This window comes from Oncorhynchus nerka, linkage group LG6 (assembly GCF_034236695.1).
Source record: "Oncorhynchus nerka isolate Pitt River linkage group LG6, Oner_Uvic_2.0, whole genome shotgun sequence".
NCBI lineage: Eukaryota > Metazoa > Chordata > Actinopteri > Salmoniformes > Salmonidae > Oncorhynchus > Oncorhynchus nerka.
The window spans coordinates 25,668,490-25,694,562 of record NC_088401.1 but is presented as its reverse complement, the minus strand read 5'-3'; the positions used below and the strand labels follow the sequence as shown (position 1 = coordinate 25,694,562).

Below are 26,073 nucleotides of genomic sequence, written 5' to 3'. Positions count from 1 at the left end.
CAGGATAATTCCACTCCAGCCTTCCCTGTGTGTCCCAAAATGTAATCAGCCTGAGCTACTGTTGATTCATTCCATTATCAAAGGTGATTCACTTGTTCAAACTTCAGCAGAGATTGATCTTTGCATGCCTTTGAGCATGACTTTGGGACTATAGGATATCGTATGTGTGTGTGTGTGTATAGTGGTTAATCACTTCAAATGACATTAATGTCATCCGGTTTGGTCGCTGGCCTGTCTGTGGAGGTACTTGAGGTCAGCAAGGCATTTGGTTCTTTGTATTAATGATCATGTCATTCACATGATTGGTATGATTCTAAAATATGATCTTTGCTCTCTCTCTCTCTCTCTCTCTCTCTCTCTCTCTCTCAGTCAAATCAGAGAAGATGAACAAACCAGAGAAAGAGGAGACGATGGACCACTTTGAGAAGTTGGACCAATTTGACATGTTGGATAAGCTCGATAAAGTGGAGAAGAAGGATTCGACTGGGAAGACTGAGGCGTCAGTGAAGGTGGCGTATGCAGGACCACTGGACAAAGGAGAGAAGATGGGTCAAATGGACAAGGCAGAGAAAACGGAGAAGCTGGAGCCGGCAGAAAAGGTAGACAAAGAAGAAAAACCAGAGAAGGTGGATAAAATGGATAAGGGCGACAACACAGACAAGGTAGAGAAAACTGACAAAGTAGAGAAGATGGACAAGGTTGAAAAGCCTGAGGAGACAGAACAGAATATTGAAAAAATGGAGAAGACCCCAGAGAAACCGGGGACAGAGGTGAAGTTGGACACATTTGACAAGATGGAAACACAGCCTGGCAAGATGGAAACACAGCCTGGCAAGATGGAAACACAGCCTGACAAGATGGAAACACAGCCTGGCAAGATGGAAACACAGCCTGGCAAGATGGAAACACAGCCTGGCAAGATGGAAACACAGCCTGGCAAGGTGGAAACACAGCCTGGCAAGATGGAAACACAGCCTGACAAGATGGAAACACAGCCTGGCAAGATGGAAACACAGCCTGGCAAGATGGAAACACAGCCTGGCAAGATGGAAACACAGCCTGGCAAGATGGAAACACAGTCTGGCAAGATGGAAACACAGCCTGACAAGGAGAAGACAGATCATGTTGGAAAGGTAACAGTAACAGGTGAGAAAGAAACAGAAAATGTTGAGAAGCCCAAAGACAACGTTGAGAAGGAGGATAAGAAGCCAGAGAAAACAGAGCTGGCTCAGAAATTAAACAAGCAGGTTAAGGTGGAGAAATCGGAGAAAAAAGAGCTGAAAAGTCCTGAGAAAAAGACGGACAAGAAATCAGAGACCGCTGATAAGGCCAAAAAACCTGCAAGTAAACCCTCGACCAATGGGAGCAGTGCCGCACCAAGCAAGGACCTGCCCAGTCCAGACAAGAAGACCAAGGTAGGTCACAGTCTAGATTTAAAGAGGAACATTATCAAATCATACATCACTCATGCTGCTAACGCTTTTCCTACTGCTACTTTTAAATCCACGTATAGTTGTGAGATAGGACTATTGAAGTTAACAGAATGAAGTAATATCTGTCATAATCAACCATATGAAGAACAAGGAAAGGATGTTGGTCTTCGTTGTTATAGTGCTGATTTTAACTTGATGTAACTGAATAGAGTTGTTGTTTTTGTTCAGCTGGCAGTTCCATTTGTTGCTATTCTTATGATTAAAGCTGCTTCTGCTGCTTTCTCCTGCTGCTACTATCTTGTGTTTTGTTGTTTTCTTTCTCGCCTTTGTTCTTTGTTTTGCTCTTCATTTGTCTGGTGTGCGTTCCATCTCGCAGCCTGTCGCCGGGGCAACCAAACTGAGCGCCGCTAAGCCGCGGCCGAGCTCGGCAGCATCCGCTGGTGCTGCCGCCCCCAAACGCCCCACCCCTTCCTCCACTTCCACCACCACCTCAGCCACCCTCCTCAACAAAAAAACGCCCGTGCCCAAGGCCCCTACCCCCACTGCTGGCCCCAAGCGGCCTTCGTCCACAGTCAGCCGACCCACATCCGCAGCCACCGCCTCCACCACTGTGCCACGTGAGGTCAAGCCCAAGGTGAGTGGCCCTGTCCTGCTTTAGGGACAGCCGCAGTCCCCTCCACCTCCATAGCCACCCCTGTGTGGTGTCTCTGTGTCGGGAGAAGTACCTACCACTTTCTTCTTCTCCCATGGCATTTCTTTCAACCTCCTATTCATCATCTTGCTGATCAGAAGAAGGAGCAGGTTCAGTTCTGTTTAGCATAAGTGTTAGTTCAGCTACTATGTTAATTTCCACAGGAGCTATAGACAAAGGCTCTGTCTGACTGCAGTGGTGCTGCTCGGAGCCTAATCTGCCTGGAATGTATCCACCTTCTAAACATGTCTCCTAGTAAGCCCTTGTGTCCCAGGTGCTGAGTGGCAGGATTACTCCGTGCAGGGTTCATAGAGGGTTCAATCATGCCCCAGGGCAGTGATTGGGGACACTGCCCTGTGTAGGGTGCCGTCTTTCGGATGGGACGTTAAACGGCTGTCCTGACTCTCTGAGGTCATTAAAGATCCCAAGGCACTTATCGTAAGAGTAGGGGTGTTAACCCCGGTGTCCTGGCTAAATTCCCACTCTGGGCCTCAAACCATCACGGACACCTAATAATCCCCAGTTTACAATTGGCTCATTCATCCCCCCTCCTCTCCCATGTAACTATTCCCCAGGTCGTTGCTGCAAATGAGAACGTGTTCAGTCAACTTACCCGGTAAAATAACAGATTTAAAAAATAAATAAAAGGGTAGGGGAGGGTAGGGGGCCAGAGGAGGTGAAGCCAGCATTCATCACTCCTCCCTTGGCAATTACTAGAGAGACCCAGGGCCAAGCATCAGTCGCTCAAGGCTTCCCTCACCACACCTAAGTCTCTCACCTTCAGCCGTCAGCGCTGAAGGTGATGTAGCGCCACTTCTCTATCCTGCGGGTGTATTTGCCTTTAATTACATATTAAGTAGCCTTGCACGGGTCTTGGAGCCCATCTCCTGTTTTTGTAGCGGAAGGCAGCTTGATGTGCAAGTACACCCCCTGGAGAGTCCGCTAGTCTATCGCAGAGCCTTACCCCATATCTATCTTAGTGCTAAGCAGTGATGGATCAGGTCCCATTTTTACAGTCCCTTGGTATGTCTCGGCCCAGGATGGCACTCGCAACCTTCCAATCTCAGGGCTGACATTCTAGCCAATAACTACATATTACACTGCTGTTTAATATTGGAGTAGAGTAATACAGTCTAGGTCAAAAGAGCGGGCGACTCGAGAGATCGCAAGACACGTTTGAATGAGAGAGGGAATGAATGAGGAGACGGCGCGGAAATCCAAGCTGTTTTCCATGCAAAGCCTCCCTCGGGCGGTGTATCTATGCATGGGGAAATCAGACACACAGTGCATTGGCATTCTCGTTATATCCCTGGTTCCTAGTACAATCCTTACATCAGCGCCAAGGCAACACACACCATGTTGAGACCTATCAACAGTGTACCTGCTTGAGGATTCTGGCGCGTGCTCGTTGTTGCCTTCAAGTTCCGATGCAACACATGCTTCCTGGACAAGATTGGCTGGAGCCTTCGTTTGATAATGCTAATCTGAACTGTGCACTCTGAGGTTATATCTGGTGTTGATTCAGAGCCATACACTGTATATAAGTGTGCCTGTGAAGTAACATTAGTTGACTTTGGTTAGTTCAATTAATCAGGTGTGTTACTGGTTGGTTGGAAAAAGGTCTGGACTATCACCAGCCCCGTATGTATGATAATGGCCACCCCTGTTGTACACTGAGTATACAAAACATTAAGAACACCTGCTCTTTCCATAACATAGACTGACCAGGTGAAACCAGGTGAAGGCTATGATCCCTTATTGATGTCATTTGTTAAATCCACTTCAATCAGTTTAGATGAATGGGAGGTAACAGGTGAAATAAGGATTTTTAAGCCTTGAGCCAATTGAGACATGGGTGATTCAAAAGGGTGAACGCTGCTGGGTTTTGCACGCTCAACAGTTTCCCGTGTGCACCATGAGTGATCCACCACCCAAAGGGCATCCAACCAACTTGACACAACTATGGGAAGCATTGGTGTCAACATGGGCCAGCATCCCTGTGGAACGCTTTCGGCACATTCTGGAGTCCAAGCCCCAATGAATGGAGGCTGTTCTGAGGGCAAAAGAGGGGATGCAACTCAATATTAGAAAGGTGTTCCTAATGTGATCTATACTCAGTGTATGTGATGGCCCATAGTTGTTAGCGTGAACTTGGAGTTCCATACACACTCCAGGCAGGAATGATCTGCCATTGCCCTCTAGTGGTTGCCTGCTTTACTACATGCAGTGACATTATCGCTTGTAAATTAAATTACTCCTCTTTTTTTGGCTAAACAACACACGAGGGGTGAGGCAATCTAGCGTGCCCACTCTGTTGTGAAAATGCCCTATAGAGCAGTGCATTGAGGGAATACTTTTAGACACCATGGAGCCTGGCCCTTGAATGTCCTGCTTGGATATGATTGCAGATGATTCAGTACAGGCTAGCCAGATGGCAATGAGAGAGATATGATAGCAGAGGATTCAGTACAGGCTAGCCAGATGGCAATGAGAGAGATATGATTGCAGAGGATTCAGTACAGGCTAGCCAGATGGCAATGAGAGAGATATGATAGCAGAGGATTCAGTACAGGCTAGCCAGATGGCAATGAGAGAGATATGATAGCAGAGGATTCAGTACAGGCTAGCCAGATGGCAATGAGAGAGATATGATAGCAGAGGATTCAGTACAGGCTAGCCAGATGGCAATGAGAGAGATATGATAGCAGATGATTCAGTACAGGCTAGCCAGATGGCAATGAGAGAGATATGATAGCAGAGGATTCAGTACAGGCTAGCCAGATGGCAATGAGAGAGATATGATAGCAGAGGATTCAGTACAGGCTAGCCAGATGGCAATGAGAGAGATATGATAGCAGAGGATTCAGTACAGGCTAGCCAGATGGCAATGAGAGAGATATGATAGCAGAGGATTCAGTACAGGCTAGCCAGATGGCAATGAGAGAGATATGATAGCAGAGGATTCAGTACAGGCTAGCCAGATGGCAATGAGAGAGATATGATAGCAGAGGATTCAGTACAGGCTAGCCAGATGGCAATGAGAGAGATATGATAGCAGAGGATTCAGTACAGGCTAGCCAGATGGCAATGAGAGATATGATAGCAGAGGATTCAGTACAGGCTAGCCAGATGGCAATGAGAGAGATATGATAGCAGAGGATTCAGTACAGGCTAGCCAGATGGCAATGAGAGAGATATGATAGCAGAGGATTCAGTACAGGCTAGCCAGATGGCAATGAGAGAGATATGATAGCAGAGGATTCAGTACAGGCTAGCCAGATGGCAATGAGAGAGATATGATAGCAGAGGATTCAGTACAGGCTAGCCAGATGGCAATGAGAGAGATATGATAGCAGAGGATTCAGTACAGGCTAGCCAGATGGCAATGAGAGAGATATGATAGCAGAGGATTCAGTACAGGCTAGCCAGATGGCAATGAGAGAGATATGATAGCAGAGGATTCAGTACAGGCTAGCCAGATGGCAATGAGAGAGATATGATAGCAGAGGATTCAGTACAGGCTAGCCAGATGGCAATGAGAGAGATATGATAGCAGAGGATTCAGTACAGGCTAGCCAGATGGCAATGAGAGAGATATGATAGCAATTACTCTATGAGGATTTGCTGATGTTTTTGTTGTACATCGAATACTAGATAGGCAAGTGGTTTTATAAATATAACATTATCCAATGTTCCTTTTTAGTAAGGAATGTAACATTACGCAACAAAGAGGTTCTTTGCCACAGCTTCAGTTTATGAGAGCGCTATGGTGTCCATTCAACCTTTTATTTGTTATTACACTCCATTACTCCATTATTTGTAACTGAATAGTGCAGCTCCATCCTTCCCTCCCTTATGTATCTGTTTACCAAACGTCTCCCATTCCCTGTCTGTCTCTCCCTCCAGACGACCACAGAGAGGCGTCCTCTAGTGCCAAAGGCCACCGCCGCCTCCACGGCTCGAATTGCTGCCCCCAAAAACGGCACGGCAACCACGGCAACCAGTAAACCAGCCACGGCGACCCGCACGCCCCTCGCATCCCGCACTGCCGGCAGCGCACCTGCAACCAGACGCCCTCAGGGTGAGTCGCTATGCTACACACTTACACATTTTTGAACACGCGTACACACAAACACACACACACCCTGACCTATTGTTTTGGTGATTCAAGGTGTCTGACGTCTAGCCAGCAGAGTACCAAACTGTTTCTCTATTCCACAACGTGACTCCACTGCTTTGCCAAACAAACTTTGACAAGACAATAACAGGGAGCAACAGGTTGAACTCTGATCTCTTCTGTTCTGCCTCTCAGCATCAAAGACTGACAGCAAGCCAGGAGAGGACAAGAAGCCCAGCACTCTGAAGTCAACAACAGGTACAGAAACACTTTTCTCTCTTATCTCCTCCAGCGCTAGTCCTTCAGCCAGACAGCCACAGTACTGTAACACCAGTTGAGGGATTGGGGGCAGAGAGAGACAGGAAATGATGAGTGACAGTGTCATGCAGGAACACACAGATGAAGCATGTAGACCGGGACAAAGAGGTGGTGAAGTCGTCGAGAGAGAAGAAAGCAGCAGAGTGTAAAAAGCTCAACACAGCACACTCTGAGGATTACACTCCCCTACTGTTGACATGAGCTGCTGACACTGCCACTACGTCTCAACGTTGCATAACCAGCAACGCAGGCAGAAGCCCGTTAATATACGCATAAAAGAGGGGATGATTTTCTGATCCGAGCATGTCTTTCTGCTCAGAAATAAGACTCTTTCAGGACGGATTGGACGGATCTAAGACTTAAGTCCTCGGCAGGGTACATTTAGTTCATCACGTGATGTCCGTTAGACATTTGGGAAGTGGGATAATAAACGTTGCAGTGCATACTGGGGTTTATGTTGCTACAGAGCAGAAAGGATACCTGCCCGATGTATGTTCCCAAAAAGGTTTTTCAAATTGTTGCTAATAGCATATTAACCATCACCTGATCTTAATCACAGAATAGTAAGAGTAGCGAAGAGAGCAGGTCTATATAATTTCTCTGAACTGAGTTGAAGTATTTTAGCATCTAAACGGCTTCATTACCTGGTTGTTGATTGTCCTCTTTTCTCCTCCTCCTCCCTCCGTTCTAGCAGACTCCACCCGGCCCCGGACCAGCACCACCCGCAGCTCTATAGCTAGCACCACCAGCGCCACCCCCCGTGTTCGCCCCTCCACCACCAAACCTGCCCCCTCCTCCACAGTATCAGAGAAGAAGCCGGCTGTGCCCCGCGTCCCCCGTCCCACCCCCACCACCACCGGCAGTGCCAACGCCACGCGTACCACCTCCCGCCCAGGCACAGCCCCCACACCAGACATTCGCAATGTGCGCTCCAAGATCGGCTCCACGGACAACATGAAGTACCAGCCCGGAGGGGGGAAGGTAAGGGGTCGTGCATCAGTGGTAGATGCAGATACCCGTATCATTTATGCGGCTACACGTTTTAATATTTCCAAGGCTTATCGGTCAGGTTGTGTTTTATACATTAGTCATTATATTAGTAAAAATAGATATTGTTTCACAGATGGGCTTGTTTTACAGACATTGCCATTCTGATTTTGTGTAGGGCTCTGTAGTGTTCACAGTCTAATGCAGGGGTGTCAAACATACGGCCCGGGGGTCCTATCCGGTCCTTGGGTGGTTTGAGTAAAACATCAATTAACAGAACAAATTATTTTGGGGGGGGAATGAACTTGTATACTTTAAAATGCAATGGAAACTGTGTAGAAATAAGAATGGACCTACATTCATACAGTTTCTTGACTGTAACGAGCTAATAGTCACCCAAATGACTGTCAGGGAGCATCGGAAAATCAAAAACGATGGATAGAGGACTATTTTTTGCAAATTCTGGCGGCAAGGAAATACAACCAATTTTCAGTGCGGGACTCCAGATCTCATTGAAGACTGAATGTTGCCCCCGGGGCAAAATGAGTTTGACACCCCTGGTCTAATAATGGTTTTGCCTCCCTCAGACAGGTTATGTTCAGTAGTTGAAGCCCCAGCTAACACGGAATTTTCCATAGTGCACTTCTCCTAATGCCACATCCCGTAGCAGAGCTTTCCCTGTTAACAACCCCTCCTAGTTTCTTCTCCCAGACAACTGGTCCCAGCTTGTCTCATATTTTACCCTTTGCGATCCACAATAGTTCCCAGTTAACTTCAGTTAACTCAGTGACTTCCTCCATAAATCACCATTTGATTCAATTCACCATCTTGCACTCATGCTGACATCTCACCCCATTCTCTACATCCACCTATACACTACTTTACCTCTCACTTCCTTTTCCCTGGCTGAGATCCCTAATACATTATAAGTCCTCCTAACACGCTTTTTAGCCAGATACACTATGCCTTCACTTCTACTGTCAAGTGTCAACATGGTGGAATAACCAAGTCCAACGTTGGAATGACCTATAACAACGTTGAAAGACATATGGTGCCACATGTTGAGCGATGGACCCCAAACTGCATGTCAAAGAAAATGCAGATTTTCTTTGTTCTCTGAAATAAACGGAGCCCTGCTGCTTTGGATACAGCATCAGAATAGAGGAGGTAGTTCTGCGGACTCCTGTGTCCTGTGTGTTGTATTGACCCAGGGTGGGGCTTGTCTCCCCAGGTCTCTGGCAGGAGCGACGCCCTGGCCAAAGGCTCCTCCTCCAAAGAGACCAGCGAGGCCAAAGTGAGTTCACCCCCCCCCATATCTACCCCTCCCTCTTCAAATATCTCTCTCTTCCTCACCCTCTGTTTACTACTCTCACTTTCTGTCTCTCTCTTTGTATATGTCTCATTGTGTTGTCTCTCACCCGCTCTTTCTCTGTCAACCTCTCTCTTTCTTCTCTTCCCCTTTCTCTCTCATTCTTTGTCTCTCGATCCTCTTGTAATTTTCTTCTTAAGTGAGATACATTTCCTCCAAGCTGTTCATCTCTCCGACCTCTGTTTTGTAGGTTAAAATATTGTGGTTTTGCAGTTTTTTTTATTGCCATATTTCATTGTTCACAAACACTCACTCATCTCTGGTTATCCCTCATTCACTGCATGGACTGACTGACGGACAGCTGTCTAAAGCAGATGTTTAGGTGACTGACTCACCGACCCACCGACACCATACTGGTGCGCACCGGTGACTATGTCTTTACAGCCAGACAGTTCTGGAGTTACCAACATCAACGTGAGGTTTTGTGGAGGCGGACCACACCCGAAGAAGAATCATGCGTTTGAAATACAATCCTTCTGATTCATGTTGCGTCTTAGGTTTCACCTCAAAAACATTTGGTTAGGTTATTGTTTACAGTAGACATGGAAGAACGGTCAATGAGATACCAGATCAGGTGGCATACCCTCGGAGGGGAGGCACGCGTCCGTGGTAGAGCGCTAAGCATACTAACACACTGCCTTGCTACAATCTCTCTCCTCACAAGACTTCATACAGTAACGCAAGGCTACAATGTTGCTTGACAGCAATACGAATACTGTATATCCCTGGTTTTAAAATGGTCCTGAACCTAAAGCAAAGTATTAATGTTGGCCTACCCTGTGGCAAAGTAGGGGCTGGAGAGCTGTGATAAGTCATTGTACAGTAGCGTATGTCTGCACTGTAGACGGAGGATCCGGACAGAGAGACTTTCTGAGTTCTGCTCCGTCACACCCTCCACTATAAAGCTCTCCATCCCCCTAATTGCCACAACATAATGATACCCAGAGGACTCCTATGGCTGTCAAGGATCTGAGCTTAAGCCTGCTACAGCCTAGTATCTGTTTGTCTGTGTGGTTGTGTGTGGTTCCTTTGCTTAACTGTCAGCAGTGATTTCTAACTAAGATGTCTGTATGAAATGTAGTAATTTTCCTGTCTAAATCTAATTACTGGGTTTATGGGTTCATGGTACCAATGTCATGTTGTCACTGTGCGATTGTCCGTCTATGTGCCAACAAGTATGAATGTGTCAATATGGCAGGATATCACCAAAGCGAATTTTAAACGGAGACATTCTCTTCAGCCCATTAAAAGGGCATACAGTATGCATAGCAATATCACAATTCAGGCAGTCAGACACAGTTATAGTAATTATCACTGTAACAACACACGTTAGCACCAACATACAATACATTCCAGGTGAAACAATCACCGTGATAATACATTCACATGCCTGTTTCAATCATCTATTTTAATACCGTAGCAATTGAGCATCTTCAAAGGGCAGGTGTGGATGTGGGACCCCGCGTGCGTGTGTCAATAGACGTCTGTGTGTGTGGCCTCTAGATGCTTCTGCGCTCCTCTCATCCTTCCTCGTCACAGCTCGCCCCCACCCCACCCTCCCTCTAACCCCCACAGTGAATCTACTCTTCCTCTCTGCCTGCTCTATGCTTTGTAGGTTCAGATAGTCTCCAAAAAGCTGGACTTCAGCCACGTCACCTCACGCTTGGGTTCCAAGGACAATATCAAGCATGTTCCTGGTGGAGGGAAGGTTAGTACCGGATTGCGGCTTAGCTTGAATGGCCCCCAACCCTACACGGCCGACCGCACGTCATGACCACTAAAGAGCTCGTGGCGGGGGGTTATCTTCTGAAGAATCCACTGGAACAGGCTGAACCTCACTCATACCAAAAAAAAAAACTTCTGCAGACCTCAAAATGTCTGAGTCACGGTTCTATCATTGACAAATTTGGTTTTAGTCTAGGAAATGCTACAGTGCTGCCCCCCTTTTGGCACTGGCACAGTCATTGCCTGAAAGCATCGCTCCTGCCGAATGACACCACCGAACGCTTTTAAGACGTCACTCTTATTCACCGTTTCTTTTGGGGGGGGGGGGGACCTTGGCAATAAGAGGCTGTTGTATGATGTGGTTTTTGGACAGCATGGTGTCTCTAGCTAACCCTCCTCTGGAGTACCTGCTACTGTCCATGGCTTAGACCAGTGTTTCCCAACTCCAGTCCCTCCAACATCACACATTTTTGTTGTAGCCCCAGATAAACTCACCTGATTTAACTCATTGAGAGCTTGATGATTAGTTGACAAGATTAGTTGACAAGCTTTTCCGGGGCTACAGTTGGGAAACACTGGAGTTGTAAAACACTGGCTTAGACTCTACCTGTCGCTGTTTCTAACTCACTCAACACCAATCAAACACCGCCCTTACCTGTCTAACCTCTGACCTGCCCAGACACTCAACTCTGATTGGCTCTCTATGCAGACTTCCTCCTTTGATTGGTTGTGCTCGTGCTGCTACTGTATGCGGTGGACACAAGAGTACATGAGTTTTCCCAAGAACAGATGGCTAATGATAAAGCTGAATAGGTTCAACTGCATGGCGAAGAAGATGGCCGTCATGGATCTTTGACGGGTGGTCATTCATTTCCTCTTCTGTGTGTGTAACTGGGTCTAATGTATATTTGCAGGTACAGATACTCAACAAGAAGGTGGATCTAAGCAAAGTGACATCGAAGTGTGGCTCCAAGGCCAACATCAAACACAAGCCTGGTAAAGGCCCTCTTGGTAGACCTGTTGAGTTGCCATACTGAATGTACACTGTAATGTATGTGTTGTGTATGTTTCTGTGTGTTTTATTGACCAGAGCACGTTACTGTCATTATATGCTCAATATGTTATTAAGGACCATTCAAATGTGACTACCAAAGATGATTATAATGATTAAGCAGAACAACAACTGATCTCTGTTCTGCGGACCTGTGCAGTGTGTATTGTCTGTGCTGTCCCATTGACTGTGTGTGTCCTGTAGGGGGCGGCGATGTGAAGATCGAGTCCCAGAAAGTGAACAACAAGGATCAGGCTAAGTCCAAAGTGGGCTCAATGGACAACCTCTGTCACGAGCCCGGCGGGGGCAACATCAAGGTGAGGTCACTGGACAAAGGACCCTCACACTGAGTGACTGCTTTATACTCCTACTTTCACGCTGACAGTTTCCTGTCAGACACCCGTCCCCAGTATAGTCTATTACATCTAGTGCATCAGATCAGATGTTCAGCCTGTGTCGAATGGTATAGTCCAGAAAACAACTGTGATCTCCACAGTGATAGCATTCGGAAAACATTTTAGTGAAGATAGCCATTGAGCATGGCACAGGTACGGTAAGTTATTACAATACATTGTGGACAATACTGTCTGTGGAAAGTGTCGCTCCCCACAGGAGGGAGGGAGGGAGAGACTTTCTTTAATGATACATCCTCATTTCATTCAATCCTCACCACCACCACCACCCCCTTCAAAAAGACAAATATCCCCTGTGCTGCGTACTCACCTTGTCCTTTACCCCACGATACAAAACAACATCACACACCAGAATAACCAAAACCTCACCACTTCTGCAACCGTATATCCAACCCATCTTCCCCAGCTATACAGACGGCCTCCCCAACACACCATATATCCAACCCATCTTCCCCAGCTATACAGACAGCCTCCCCAACACACCATATCTCCTGAAACATCTTCCCCAGCTGTACAGACGGCCTCCCCAACACACCATATCTCCTGAAACATCTTCCCCAGCTATACAGACAGCCTCCCCAACACACCATATCTCCTGAAACATCTTCCCCAGCTATACAGACAGCCTCCCCAACACACCATATCTCATGAAACATCTTCCCCAGCTATACAGACGGCCTCCCCAACACACCATATCTCGTGAAACATCTTCCCCAGCTATACAGACGGCCTCCCCAACACACCATATCTCGTGAAACATCTTCCCCAGCTATACAGACGGCCTCCCCAACACACCATATCTCCTGAAACATCTTCCCCAGCTATACAGACGGCCTCCCCAACACACCATATCTCGTGAAACATCTTCCCCAGCTATACAGACGGCCTCCCCAACACACCATATCTCGTGAAACATCTTCCCCAGCTATACAGACGGCCTCCCCAACACACCATATCTCGTGAAACATCTTCCCCAGCTATACAGACGGCCTCCCCAACACACCATATCTCCTGAAACATCTTCCCCAGCTATACAGACGGCCTCCCCAACACACCATATCTCGTGAAACATCGCCAATTTCATAGAACTCAAAATCCACCCTAAGGCGCACAGAGACCATCCCATTAAATAATAGTAAAGGGTCTGTTATCCCCCCACCTTTGACCCTGTTCCTCTTTGTTAGCCAAATAACTAACTTTGCCTGAGCAAACAGAACATTCAACAACACACATTTGGCCTTTTCCTTGTTCAAATACCTCTACCCCATTATAAACATCCTGACAGTAAACTCCACTCCCAACCTCTCAGACAGACATTCCAACAGAGACATTAATTGCATTAACTTGGTGCACACAGAAAACACATGATGCACAGTTTCACTCATGACACAGAAAGGGTGAATGCACCAATTTGTAAGTCGCTCTGGATAAGAGCGTCTGCTAAATGACTTAAATGTAAATGTAAATGTAAAGGACACCCCTGTCCGACTCCTGGGTCGACCCGTGCCAACCAGCTGTTAGTGGCCATGGCTCCATGTAGAACCCTCCACTGGAGATCCCTGACCTCTTTGGCACTGGGGACCCACCATACTCTCCGCCCCACATACCCCCTGCCACTGATGTGCCTTCATACTGTTGGGCTCCTAATGTTCCTTACCTTAATGCAGAGGTTGTAGAGGGCTTTACCTTCCACCCCCTCAAACTCCCCCAGGCTCAGAGTGTTAAAGTCCAACAAGTCCTCCATACCCCCTTGCCAGTCCCCAGTCTCTGCCGTCACCAACAAGTGGGGGAAACATTGGTGGTCCCTCCCCCTTTGACTGCACAAAAACCCACTTTACCGGCTCAGACAGTGCCTCCAGGACCTCCCCCAGGAATCTCTCTAGCAGCCTAAGAGGTGTTAATAAACCTGTTTGTTATGCCAGGACTTCCAGGGTTTTCCACCCCTCCTCCCCCAGCAGCCGCAGGTCACCCAGCCTTAGTAAACCCGCTGCCATCAGTCGCTTCTGCAGGGTGGCCGATTGAACTGATCTCAAAAGGATGGCTGGATTGTTGAAGATAAGCTCCTCCCACAGCCCAGGCTCCAAACCCCTTTCTCGTGTGGGCCTTAGCAGCTGCCAGGCCCTCAGCACTGCAGAGTAAAAATCAGAGAGACCTGCTGTACTCAGCCTCTTCAGCCTCATGAGGAACAGCTGCCGGTCCAACCCTAATCCACCAGCTCTCCTCAGCAGCAGCCGACATCAGTATGGTACAGCAGTCTCTGCGCCGCCTTTAGTCGGGAATGCAGGCACCCTGCTCTCCAGTTCCACCAGGCCCTGTCCTCCTTTGTGGACGGACATGTACAACACTGCCGCCCTCAGCCAGTGATGGCCCGACCAGAAAAAATCCACCAGCTTGTGTTGCAGGTCTGCAAGCACAGGGAGGATGCCTCCAGGTTGTTGATTATCAGTACCCTCCTTCTATATGACACTTGAGACAGGAGCCACCTCCACCTGGCCAATCTTGACATCTCCCAGTTCACCACCTCTCCTAGCCCAGGTACACCCCCAAAATGTTAAGCCTTTATGTCTTGCCCCAGTTCACCTTAGCTGACGAAGCTCCCTCGTACACCTAGTCTCTAGTGCCTGCATATCCTGCCCATCCCTGACCATCACAGAAATGTTATCTGCATATGCCGACACTGCTATGCCTGTCCATCACACTCCCTGCACTCTCCTGCGTAGGACGCCCAAAAAAAGACTCAATGGCTAGTGTATTTAAATGCCCCGATAGAGGTCATCCTTGTCTAATGCCCCGCCTCACCAAGACTGGTCTACTGAGCCCCCCTCCGAACTTGACCATATGTGACGCCCCAGCATACAACATCTTCACACAAGCCAAAACCTTTCCCCAAACCCAAACACAGACATCACATTGAACAGATACTCAGATATATGGTCCACTCTACCAAAAGCCTTCTCTTGGTCTAGAGACCAGTCCGAATTTCATCTTAGAAACTCTCGACAAGTCCAACATGTTCCTGATTAAAAAGAAGTTGTCAGTGATTGAGCATCCCGGTACACAATATGTCAGGTCCTTGTATACTATAGAGTCCAGATGGGAATTCACTCTGTTAGCGAGGACCTTGGCAAATATCTTGTAGTCCGCACAGAGCAATGCTACAGGCCTTTTTTGGGGGGCAGGAGAGTCAGAGCCACAGCAGGACATCGGCAACTCTCCTACCCCCACGCGAAAGAAGTCCAGTCCAATTATTCCCCAGAATTGGGAGTCCATCGACCCCGGTGGACATCTGGGTTATGGCTTCTGCCAGTTCATTGGACAACAGGGGAATGTCCATTTCATCCCTCTGTGCCAGAGAGCGCTTAGGGAGTTCTGCAAACAAAACCTGAACACGTATAGGATCACACGGTTGTGCCCTATACAACTCAGTAGAAAACTCCACAGTCCACTCCGGCATCTCCCCCACCACAGAGGTCACCCGCCCGGCCGACAGCCGCAGACAATCCAAACCAAAGAAGGATAAGCTGGGAGCATCCATCTCCTTGAGCATGGAGAACTTAGAAGTGCTCCCTTTGCTTTAACCTGGAAAAAACTGCCCAGGTCCCTACGTAATTCAGCCAAATTAACCTGGGGGCCTACATTGCCTTGCCCCACCAGCTCTACCTCCACATCACTGATACTACGCTCGAGTTCCTCCAATACTCTCCTAGCCTGAGAATGAGAGAACTGTATACTGTTGACAGAAAATACACATTTGGACTTTTCCCACATCCCACCATTGACTCAGAGATACCCCTCTTTTCGCTGCCCCCACCTTTCTCAAAAAGTCTGGAAACCTGAGCAAAAAGTGGCATCTTTTAAGATCTTTACATTAAACTTCTACTAGGATGCCTGCCGAAGCCCTGATGAAGTAGACAGCCGGTTATGCGGCGATCTGAAAAACCCACCGGGAGAATGGTAGCGCCCAGCAGCCTATTGCTCTGGTTCCTGGACATGTAAAACCGATCTAGTCAGGCTGCACTCACCCTAGCCCCAAAGACCTTCACCCATGTAAAGTGTCTTGTGTTGGGACGTCTAGTTCTCCAAACATCCACTACATCAAACTGATTTAAGATGTCCCCCCCTCCTCTCCCTTGTAACTATTCCCCAGGTCGTTGCTGTAAACGAGAATATGTTCTCAGTCAACTTACCTGGTAAAATAAGGGTAAAATAAATAAAAACACCCGCACTGAGCCTGAATGAGGCTCCTCCTCATTTCTATCTTTGGTAAAAATCCATTGTACAGTTCCAGTCCCCGCCTACCACCAGCATCTCCTCAGGCGCTACCTGTGAGTTTCTTAGACACTGTGTTAGGCGCATACACATGTATAAGGGCAAAACTCATGTTGTTAATTTCTGCTTTAACAACAAGCAGCCTACCCCTACACACCTCCTTTGAGGAGCACATTTTTACAGACAGATCCAGTGCAAAAAGGACTGCCACCCCTGCACTAAGATTTGTCCCATGTCTCAACACACTTGCCCCTTTCCACCAGAGCTCCAAATCGACTTGATTCACCACATCACTATGTGTCTCCAGCAGAAACAACACCTGTACTTTTTTTGTTTTACATATTCACCCGACAGACTCCTCTTACCTGCATCTCTGGCACCAATTAAATTAAGCGAGCCAAAGAGTCTCCATAAAAAGTGGGAGAAAAGCCAGCCAAGAAAGAGACCAATAGCAAAGCTCAAAAAGCCCCAGTCCCAGAAAGAAACTATTAATCTAAACAGCATCTGAAGGTAGACCCTTACGAACGGTGGTTGTGACCCACTTCCTAAACCTAACACATTTCCTGAGTGAGATGACACCATGCTCCTCGTTTTTCATAGTGTGTTTGAGGTGTGACCAAGCCATTGTTTTACAAATCACAAGTAAGTCTCAAGTCTTAGCACTCAAGTCCCAAGTCAAAACCGTCAAGTATCAAGTCAGTCTCAAGTCTTTAACTTTGAGTTTCGAGTCCTAAACAAGTCATAATGTGCTCTTCACCAAATGTAATAGAATTTCATATTTTTAACCAGAGTAATAGTTAGTATATTACATTTACGCAAATCATGAATGCTTTTAAATATATCTATATATTTATTACTTTCTAAAGAAATTTTATTTTTCCATGGAAACAATAGTGATCGACTATCGAGAATCGCTATGGGGCGATGTAGGCTTGTACACAATCACCCAACCTTGTTTTAGGAACATCAGGCAAGATTTAGGCTACCAACTGCCTAGCCAGTTGTAGCTCAATCTGGGGTGCAATGATCACGTTCCTGCACTGACTGGCTGTGTGGAGGCTCATTGATTTAACGTTACGTTAGCCTACATGATAGTAAGGTAATAAAATATATAGCTGTCGGCTATATTAGCCGCGGCTTACCGTTCTTTGTGCAGCTTCAAGTGTCAAACAAAGTTGGAAATTGTTGCGCCTCCGTCTGTAATTTTCTTCCTGCATGTTTTGCAAGTTACAATCTGTTTTTTGTTGATACAGCATCGTCTTTATATCCGAAAATAATAATTTGTGGTATCATCTTTCCAAGGGCTCCATCTGAATTCACCCGCCGACATTCCTCCTGACTGCCATGCACAGCTTTTTCTCAGCTGGCACAATTTGATTGGCTGCTGTCCGATTCAAACTGTAATCCATTAAATGAAGAGTTGATGTGCTGCACACTTTTTTTAATAGCGTCATTTTTTATATTTGGGCTTGGGGAGGGTATCAAGTCAGGTCGAGTCATAAGGCTCAAGTCCAAGTCAAGTCACGAGTCATTGGTGTTGAAGTCAAAGTCGAGTTGCAAATCATCATATTTGTCCAAGTCATATGACTCGAGTCCACACCTCTGGCGTGTTGTACTGATCTTACAAACTTTACCGGATCACAAAAAAAAGCTTCAAGATTCCTATCATTCAGGAACCTTGACAGTTCCCTAACCTTGTACTTTGACCCCTCTGCCTGACTGACTGTCAGCTCTGGACCCATTGAGTCTGAAAAGAAAGCGACCTCCTCGTCCTTAGACTCACCCTCCTCCGCATCTCCCATCCTGACCACCTGCCCTTTCTCTCTAGCTGGCCCACCCCCCCTCCCCCCGGCACCAGGCAAAGGTTCCTTAGTGCCTCTCCCCTCCCACCTCCTTTCTTCTCCCCCTTTTTCATTTTCCGCTTGACACCCTCCTCCACCACCCCTAGTCGCTTGCCCTTCCCCACTATGCTCTCCTCATCCACTAGCATAACCTGAATAGGCCCAGCCTCATCTACACCACCCTCCATAACCTGCCTTGACCCAGCCTCATCTACACCACCATCCATTACATGACTAGACCCAGCCTTATCTACACCACCATCCATAGCCTGACTAGACCCAGCCTCATCTACACCACCATCTATAGCCTGACTAGACCCAGCCTCATCTACACCACCATCCATAGCATGACTAGACCCAGCCTCATCTACATCACCATCTATAGCCTGACTAGATCCAGCCTCATCTACACCACCCTCCATAACCTGCCTAGATCCAGCCTCATCTACACCACCATCCATAGCATGACTAGACCCAGCCTCATCTACACCACCATCCATTACATGACTAGATCCAGCCTCATCTACACCACCATCTATAGCCTGACTAGATCCAGCCTCATCTACACCACCATCCATAGCATGACTAGACCCAGCCTCATCTACACCACCATACATTACATGACTAGATCCAGCCTCATCTACACCACCATCTATAGCCTGACTAGATCCAGCCTCATCTACACCACCATCCATAGCATGACTAGACCCAGCCTCATCTACACCACCATCCATTACATGACTAGATCCAGCCTCATCTACACCACCCTCCATTACATGACTAGATCCAGCCTCATCTACACCACCCTCCATTACATGACTAGATCCAGCCTCATCTACACCACCATCCATTACATGACTAGACCCAGCCTCATCTACACCACCATCTATAGCCTGACTAGATCCAGCCTCATCTACACCACCCTCCATAACCTGCCTAGACCCAGCCTCATCTACACCACCATCCATTACATGACTAGACCCAGCCTCATCTACACCACCATCCATTACATGACTAGACCCAGCCTCATCTACACCACCATCCATTACATGACTAGACCACATAGAACACATACACATATTGACATGTTCTCAGTTGGTCCTCAATCACATTCTTTGGACACATACTATATGACTATTTCAGAGATGTTATAATATACCTGGACACATACAGTACCTTTCAGCTTGCACCAGCAGTATACGCAACACTTACACAATCCATGATAACATGTTTCATTTGGTGCTCTCTATGGTTTAGGTATGCACATTTCTTTAGAATGAAAATGGTGACAAAACCCAGGGTTTAATGGTGCGGGTGATGTGTAGTGTTGTGTTGAAACACACACACGTTTACCAAACCATCTTGCTTCCAATGGATGCTGTTATTTATCCCTTCCCTTGTGGTCTTTTTGTGAAATAGTGACACGTGTTTTATGTACCTAGAGCTACTGGACACATAAGCCCCTGTCTAAAGATAATTATAACTATAATTATTATTATTCTAAAGAAATGTCAGATGAAATATAGCTGAAGAATATATTCCACATCCAAAGCTAGCTCTCATCTAATATGTTTGAGTAAATATAGCTCTTTATTTTCCACAATATTTGATACCGTCAGACCGCTGGACCTGTTTTAGCTTTTATGATTTTCTACCATTTTTATTTCCAGCATTGAAGACATCCTCAGCGCCTACCATGTTTTAATTGAGTACGCTTGTAGTTAATATCTCACCTGTCCTACTGTACACACACTGCAACCCCTTTTTCCACCCAATTGACACCCTGCTACTGTATGCATTTTTAGGCTGAGGGAGCCGAGGAGACGGCAGAGGAAAATGGGGCTCCCTCCAGTGATGCCTCAGCCAAGGTGCCAGGGCAGGCAAGCAGCCCCGCCCAGGAGAATGGGGTGAAGGAGGGTGCCCCCTGCGGAAGCCAGGGCATCCATGACCCCCAGGGCTTTGACTCGCGCATCCCTGAGACAAGTAAGTGTGCCGTCCAAACCGAACAGTCCCCTGCCTGTCCTCTCTCCACTAGGGCTGCGTCCCACTCCTTCCTCCTCATTCTCTCAGACTCCTATCCTTTGATGTGAGCTAATATGAGGCCTCCCAAATAGGCTTTATGGTTGTCTGGTCTGGAGAGGGGCCTTATGAAGGGGCAAGTTTGGATACAAAAGAAGGAGAGATGGTCTCTTACCTAAATGACTTTGAGACTTTCATATTTATTTTGTGATTTACATGTCCCTGACCACCCCATTACCTTTTGACTTCTTATTTTACAGGCTTCTAATTCTTCTTTGTGCTATCCATCTACCCTCTTCATCTTAACCCCCTCAACATCTCCTATGTCCCCCACTCCTCTCTCCTTCTCTCCTCTTTCCCATTCTTTCTGTCCCATTTACACACTTCCTGCTGCAGATTGAGTCTTTCAAGCTCAACTTCCGCGAGAACGCCCGCTCTCGCACGGACCACGGCGCCGACATCATAACCTGGCCAGCCCCGGGAGACAGCCCCTCACACCCACAACGCAGCGTCTCTCTCAACGACTCCCTGACTTCTGCTGGCTACCCCCGCTGTCCCCTCCCCCCCGCTGGGACAGGGGGGCAACGGCACGCTAGCAGGACTCAGGTCATGACCCTCAATCCCACATCCAAACACCTCACCCATGTATCATTCTCTTACTACGCCTAAACCTGCGCTTACCTACCTACCGCTGTCCTGTGTTCCCATTGGATGAGCTGACATTGTACATACAGTAGAGCAAGCTTCAAGCAGGTTGGGATAACATTGGGAGGGGAACGGAGGCTTGCCATGTTAACTGTGAAGTCTAATTCATGTTTCCTTACCTCTCCAAGAGCATAACATGGCAGTTGCAGCGTACAGTAGCAAAAATCAGTCTTATCTAGTATTACAGTACTTCCTAGTGCCGTTTTAGTGAGAGTAATCTACCAGGCATCGCCAGCCCTGAACACACCCGTTTGGTTCACATAGACACCCCCAATGGGAAACCTTCCTAGACTCACCTGTGGTGGGTTATGTACGCAGACTAATATGTGTGTAGAGCCCTTTTACTTGTGAGCATGTAGGGCTGTGGTGTGTTCCCAATAACCATTGATTCATTTACTCACTATTCACCAAACATCGACTCATTCACTTAACTGCCTCACCTCCCTCCTCTCTCATATCCATGTACCCAGAGTCCAGACCCCTCTTTTTCACTGTCCAAGGGTTAAATACATTTTGTTTTTAAAGAGCACTCACAAAATATTAGTAAACTAGTAGACTGTACTTGAACAGTAGGCTATTTAACTCTCTTTAAACGGTGTGTTTGTGATGGTGTGTTTGATTGAATAATACTGTAACAATGAGCTGTGGCGTTCTGTTCTGTTTACTTTTACATTCGTTTATTTTCCTCATCAGCTTAGTTTTAAGGTTTGTTTCATTGTTTTCTTCTCTTTACCAACAGGGCTCAGAAATCCTCTTGAATACACACGCATATATTTTTCTCGAAACAAAGGCACACAGGCATGAAGATGCGACTCCGTTTAGGGCGTTGAGACTGAGAAAGCATGTCAGGGGTGTGACGAGGGAGACAAAGACAGATATAAAAAGGGAGACAGCGAACACTGAGGCGTAGTGACGTAAAGACGTGTCCTCTTCAGTGTGTTAAGACAACAATGTGATGTGTCAGAATAGTGCTGTCTAGGAAAACTCCAGAGGGTAATAGAATGTTAAGATGAATTATGTGAAGGAAAGTGTCTTGGAGGTTGGTGGAGCGATGTGTCTTGTACTGTACGTGCCTCCTGTCCTGCTTACCTGAAACTGGGATGGGACTCGGGCTGGAAGCTCAAGCTGATGGACCCTTGTCCCTGGAGTGACACAGACAGACAGAATGTCATAGTTGAAAATGAAACCGCATGGTGGCACTGTAGTTTCATTAGGATTTAGAATAATCGTATTTTGTGACCAGTCCTGCTTGTTGTCCCATTTCAGCTGTTTTCTGAGGGTTCTGGTAAAGTGTTATTGACAGTTATAAGAGGACTTGCTGAAGGACTTGTTGGAACATTATTAGAGGTTCTGCTGAAGGACTTGTTTTTGTCAGGCTGTTGGCAGTGGAACATTCAATGTGGCTTATTTTACTTGTAGTAATGTATCCAACAATTGCCTCCAATTGCCTTTTTAGTGCATGGCCAGGTAATATCATGCCCAGAGCAGAAAGCCTATGTGCATTATGACTTGCAGTGTTGTGGTTCAGTATATTTGTCCTTGGGGGCAAATAGTCGGTGTTGTATCTTCTTCTCTTTTTTTTTTACAGTGGGCAGGAAGAAAATTGGGGGCTGTCAATTTGATTCTAAATTCTATTGCAGTTTGGTATATTATATAATTCAGCTATAAGTTCGTCATGTTTTTTAAATGTGTTGAGCTCAAAATAAGGACAGTACACCAGGTACTCTTTTTGAGGAATGATCCCCCCCCCTAATTCGCATCAAGATGTAGACCTACTTTATCCTCTTAAATCAGAGATATGGAAACTATTAAAATGACCTTAAATTCTTGAATATATTAAAGAGGGTGTGTGATGGTAATGTGTATTTCATGAAAGGTAAAGCTGTCTCTCCACACACTGATTTACTCCCATATTGTTCCTAGGATATCCATGAAATAGTGTTTAAAAGACATTGTAATAATGTTTTTAAATTAAATTAATCACAATCTATTGAGATGTGTGGAATAGGCCTAATACCCAGAGCCAAAAAAAAGTCTATTTAAATGTTTTAAGAAAATGGTCAATACATTTTATTGTTATCAACTAGATGTTCTTTTAAAATTGGAGAGGTTTGTAGATATAGATATTGGAGCGGTTTTGTAGTACAGCAGTGATTGTTGTAAGAGGAACGGCTGCTGAGGTGGATCGTAGTATCGCCTCTGGTGACACGATCCTCATCTGATAAGAGACATTTCAATATTACCCCTGATCCTGACTTACCACACTCACCGGTATGTTCTCTCTGAGATTGCACACGGTTGTATATAAATAGATATTTGACTGTTTTATACACTTTCGCCACAGGAAGAAAAAAACAATATGAAAACAACAATGACGGTAATAAGGATGTTACATACAGCTTTTATGTTAATATGTCTTTAACAGTTTTAATGGTAAGGGGTATCATTATTGTTATTGAGCAAGTCTGTCTTTTTTCCAAGAAAAGGGCTGCTGAAGTGAAAGAATGTTATAGAGATATAATGTTCTATAGATGCAACACTTTTGTATTTATCTTGTGTTCCCATACCGACATGGTGGTTGGGTCAGTGGGGAGTGTTTGAGGGGCTATACGCATGGGAGGCATAATGAGGTCTGGTCCAGTTTGTGGATTGCTGTCTATTGAACAGTGTTTATTTCACAAATTGTAAGAGTTTTGTTAACTTTCACATAACCTTTTTCCATCCCCACAACCCCAGTCTTAAGAAATGAAAATACTCTTATTTACAGGTAGACCTTCAGATGTGATTTTGACATTGTAGGATACAGTGACCTTCTTGCGTTGATTTGAAAACAAGATACGTGCAACATGGAAGGGATTGAAACTAATGTGTAGAATTGCACTGTATAACATGCCATTGTGGTGCAGGGCTTCCTGTTAAAGCAGGAAGTGGGATTAGAAGTGAGGTCATATCTGTCATTTAGGAATATTGTTGCCCTTGCCCTACACGCACGCACACACAGAAACACACACACACACTCTGTCCTGGAGTGTCATGGAGACGTCCGCGCCCTAACACACCCTTATGTAAGGCTAACAGTAGCTGTCAGGTTTGGCTTGTGTTACTTAGAGCTCTCCAGTAATGCTACAATGAGCTCCATAGATCTGCTTCTTCCGCTAGCGCACACCCAATGTGCAAGTGTACTCATAGAAAACACCTATTTAAGAGCATGCAGAAACAAATGGAATGTGTTCAGTAGACTTATGTCATTCGCAGAATTTGTCATTTGCAGAATTTGTTTTTTTGTTTTTCATTCATTTTGAATTGACATTTTTGGTTTGAAAGAAGTGTTTATTGTGATTAATTGTTAATTAGTGATGTGATTATTAAACATTAAAAAACAAAATGTTTAAGATATTGTGCTTGTCTTTTGATCAGTTACGTTATCCTCTCTGTCCTCTTTTAGACATAATATAAGCCACATGGCCTATAAGCCAGGTAACTGCTAAAATAACTGAAACACTTGAGTAAATGAGGTACACAAAGTATACTGAACAAAAATATAAACACAACATGTAAAGTGCTGGTCCCATGTTTCATGAGCTGAAATAAAAGATCCTTGAAATGTTCCATATGAACAAAAAGCTTATTTCTCTCGTTTTGTGCGCAAATTTGTTTACATCCCTGTTGGTGAGCATTTAACACTTTGCCAAGATAATCCATTCACCTGACAGGTGCGGCATATCAAGAAGCTGATTAAACAGCATGATCATTACACAGTTGCACATTGTGCTGGGGACAAAATGTCACTCAAATGTGCGCTTTTGTCACACAACACAATGCCACAGATGTCTCAAGTTTTGAGGGAGCGTGCAATTGGCATGCTGACTATATGAATGTTCACCAGAGCTGTTGCCAGATAATTGAATATTCATTTCTCTACAATAAGCCGCCTCCAATGTCGTTTTAGAGAATTTGGCAGTATGTCCAACCAGCCTCACAACTGCAGACCACGTGTAACTACGCCAGCCCAGAACCTCCACTTCCAGTTGCTTAACCTGCGGGATCGTCTGAGACCAAGCCACCCGGACAGTTAATTATATTTATGTCTGTAATAAAGCCCTTTTGTGGGGGAAACTCATTCTGATTGGCTGGGCCTCGCTCCCCAGTGGGTGGGCCTATGCCCTGCCAGGCCAACCCATGGCTGTGCCCCTGCCCAGTGATGTGAAATCCATAGATTAGGGCATAATTAATGTATTTCAATTAACTGATTTCCTTATACTGTATGAGCTGTAACTCAGTAAAATCATTGAAATTGTTGCATTTTGCATTTACATTTTTGTTCAGTATATATTGAAAGCAGGTGCTTCCACACAGGCGTGGTTCCTGAATAGTGGCGATTTTAGCATTTACATCTTGGTGGGGAAAACTCAACCAATTTTTTTTAGATGCATGCCAGCAAAGCCACTACACAACATTTTATTATTTTATTCGACTTACAGTGCATTCAGAAAGTATTCAGACCCCTTGACTTTTTCCACATTTTGTTACGGTACAGCCTTATTCTAAAATGTATTAAATCATTTTTTCCCCTCATAAATCTACACACTGCTTTTGCAACAGCTAATGGGGATCCTAATAAAATACCAAATACCCCATAATGACAAAGCGAAAACAGGTTTCTAGAATTTTAAAAAATTCAGCTCAGATGCATCCTGTTTCCATTGATCATCCTTGAGATGTTTCTACAACTTGATTGGATTCCACCAGTGGTAAAATTAAATGATTGGACATGATTTGGAAAACCACACACCTGTCTATATAAGGTCCCAGAGTTGACAGTGCATGTCAGAGCAAAAACCAAGCCATAAAGTCGAAGGAATTGTCCGTAATTTTGGAACTACCAAGACTTACTTGAGCTGGCGGCCCGATCAAACTGGGCAATCGGGGGAGAAGGACCTTGGTCAGGGAGGTGACCAAGGACCCGATGGTCACTCTGACAGAGCTCTAGAGTTTCTCTTTGGAGATGGGAGAATCTTCCAGAAGGACAACCATCTGTGCAGCACTCCACCAATCAGGCCTTTATGGTAGAGTGGCAAGACAGAAGCCACTCCTCAGTAAAAGGTACATGACAGCCCACTTGGAGTTTGCCAAAA

The 26,073-nt window shown here is 45.9% G+C and overlaps 1 protein-coding gene across 8 annotated transcripts in view; it reads left to right on the top strand.

Annotated features, from left to right (window-relative positions):
• LOC115130244 (microtubule-associated protein 4) overlaps window positions 1-24,330 on the top strand; it is a 117,834-nt gene extending 93,504 nt beyond the window's left edge. For 3 of the 8 annotated variants that reach the window (XM_029661166.2, XM_029661162.2, XM_029661171.2), the window contains 11 exons: window positions 370-1,415; window positions 1,810-2,067; window positions 6,031-6,205; window positions 6,437-6,499; window positions 7,251-7,540; window positions 8,778-8,840; window positions 10,531-10,623; window positions 11,555-11,636; window positions 11,896-12,008; window positions 20,020-20,197; window positions 20,494-24,330. In XM_029661166.2, the coding sequence (XP_029517026.2) occupies window positions 370-1,415; window positions 1,810-2,067; window positions 6,031-6,205; window positions 6,437-6,499; window positions 7,251-7,540; window positions 8,778-8,840; window positions 10,531-10,623; window positions 11,555-11,636; window positions 11,896-12,008; window positions 20,020-20,197; window positions 20,494-20,501 (2,369 nt within the window). In that variant the 3' untranslated portion in view covers window positions 20,502-24,330. The remainder of the gene's footprint in view (window positions 1-369; window positions 1,416-1,809; window positions 2,068-6,030; window positions 6,206-6,436; window positions 6,500-7,250; window positions 7,541-8,777; window positions 8,841-10,530; window positions 10,624-11,554; window positions 11,637-11,895; window positions 12,009-20,019; window positions 20,198-20,493) is intronic. The other 5 variants (XM_029661163.2, XM_029661164.2, XM_029661170.2 and 2 more) reach the window with 5 other exon arrangements.
• Window positions 24,331-26,073: the final 1,743 nt, after the last annotated feature.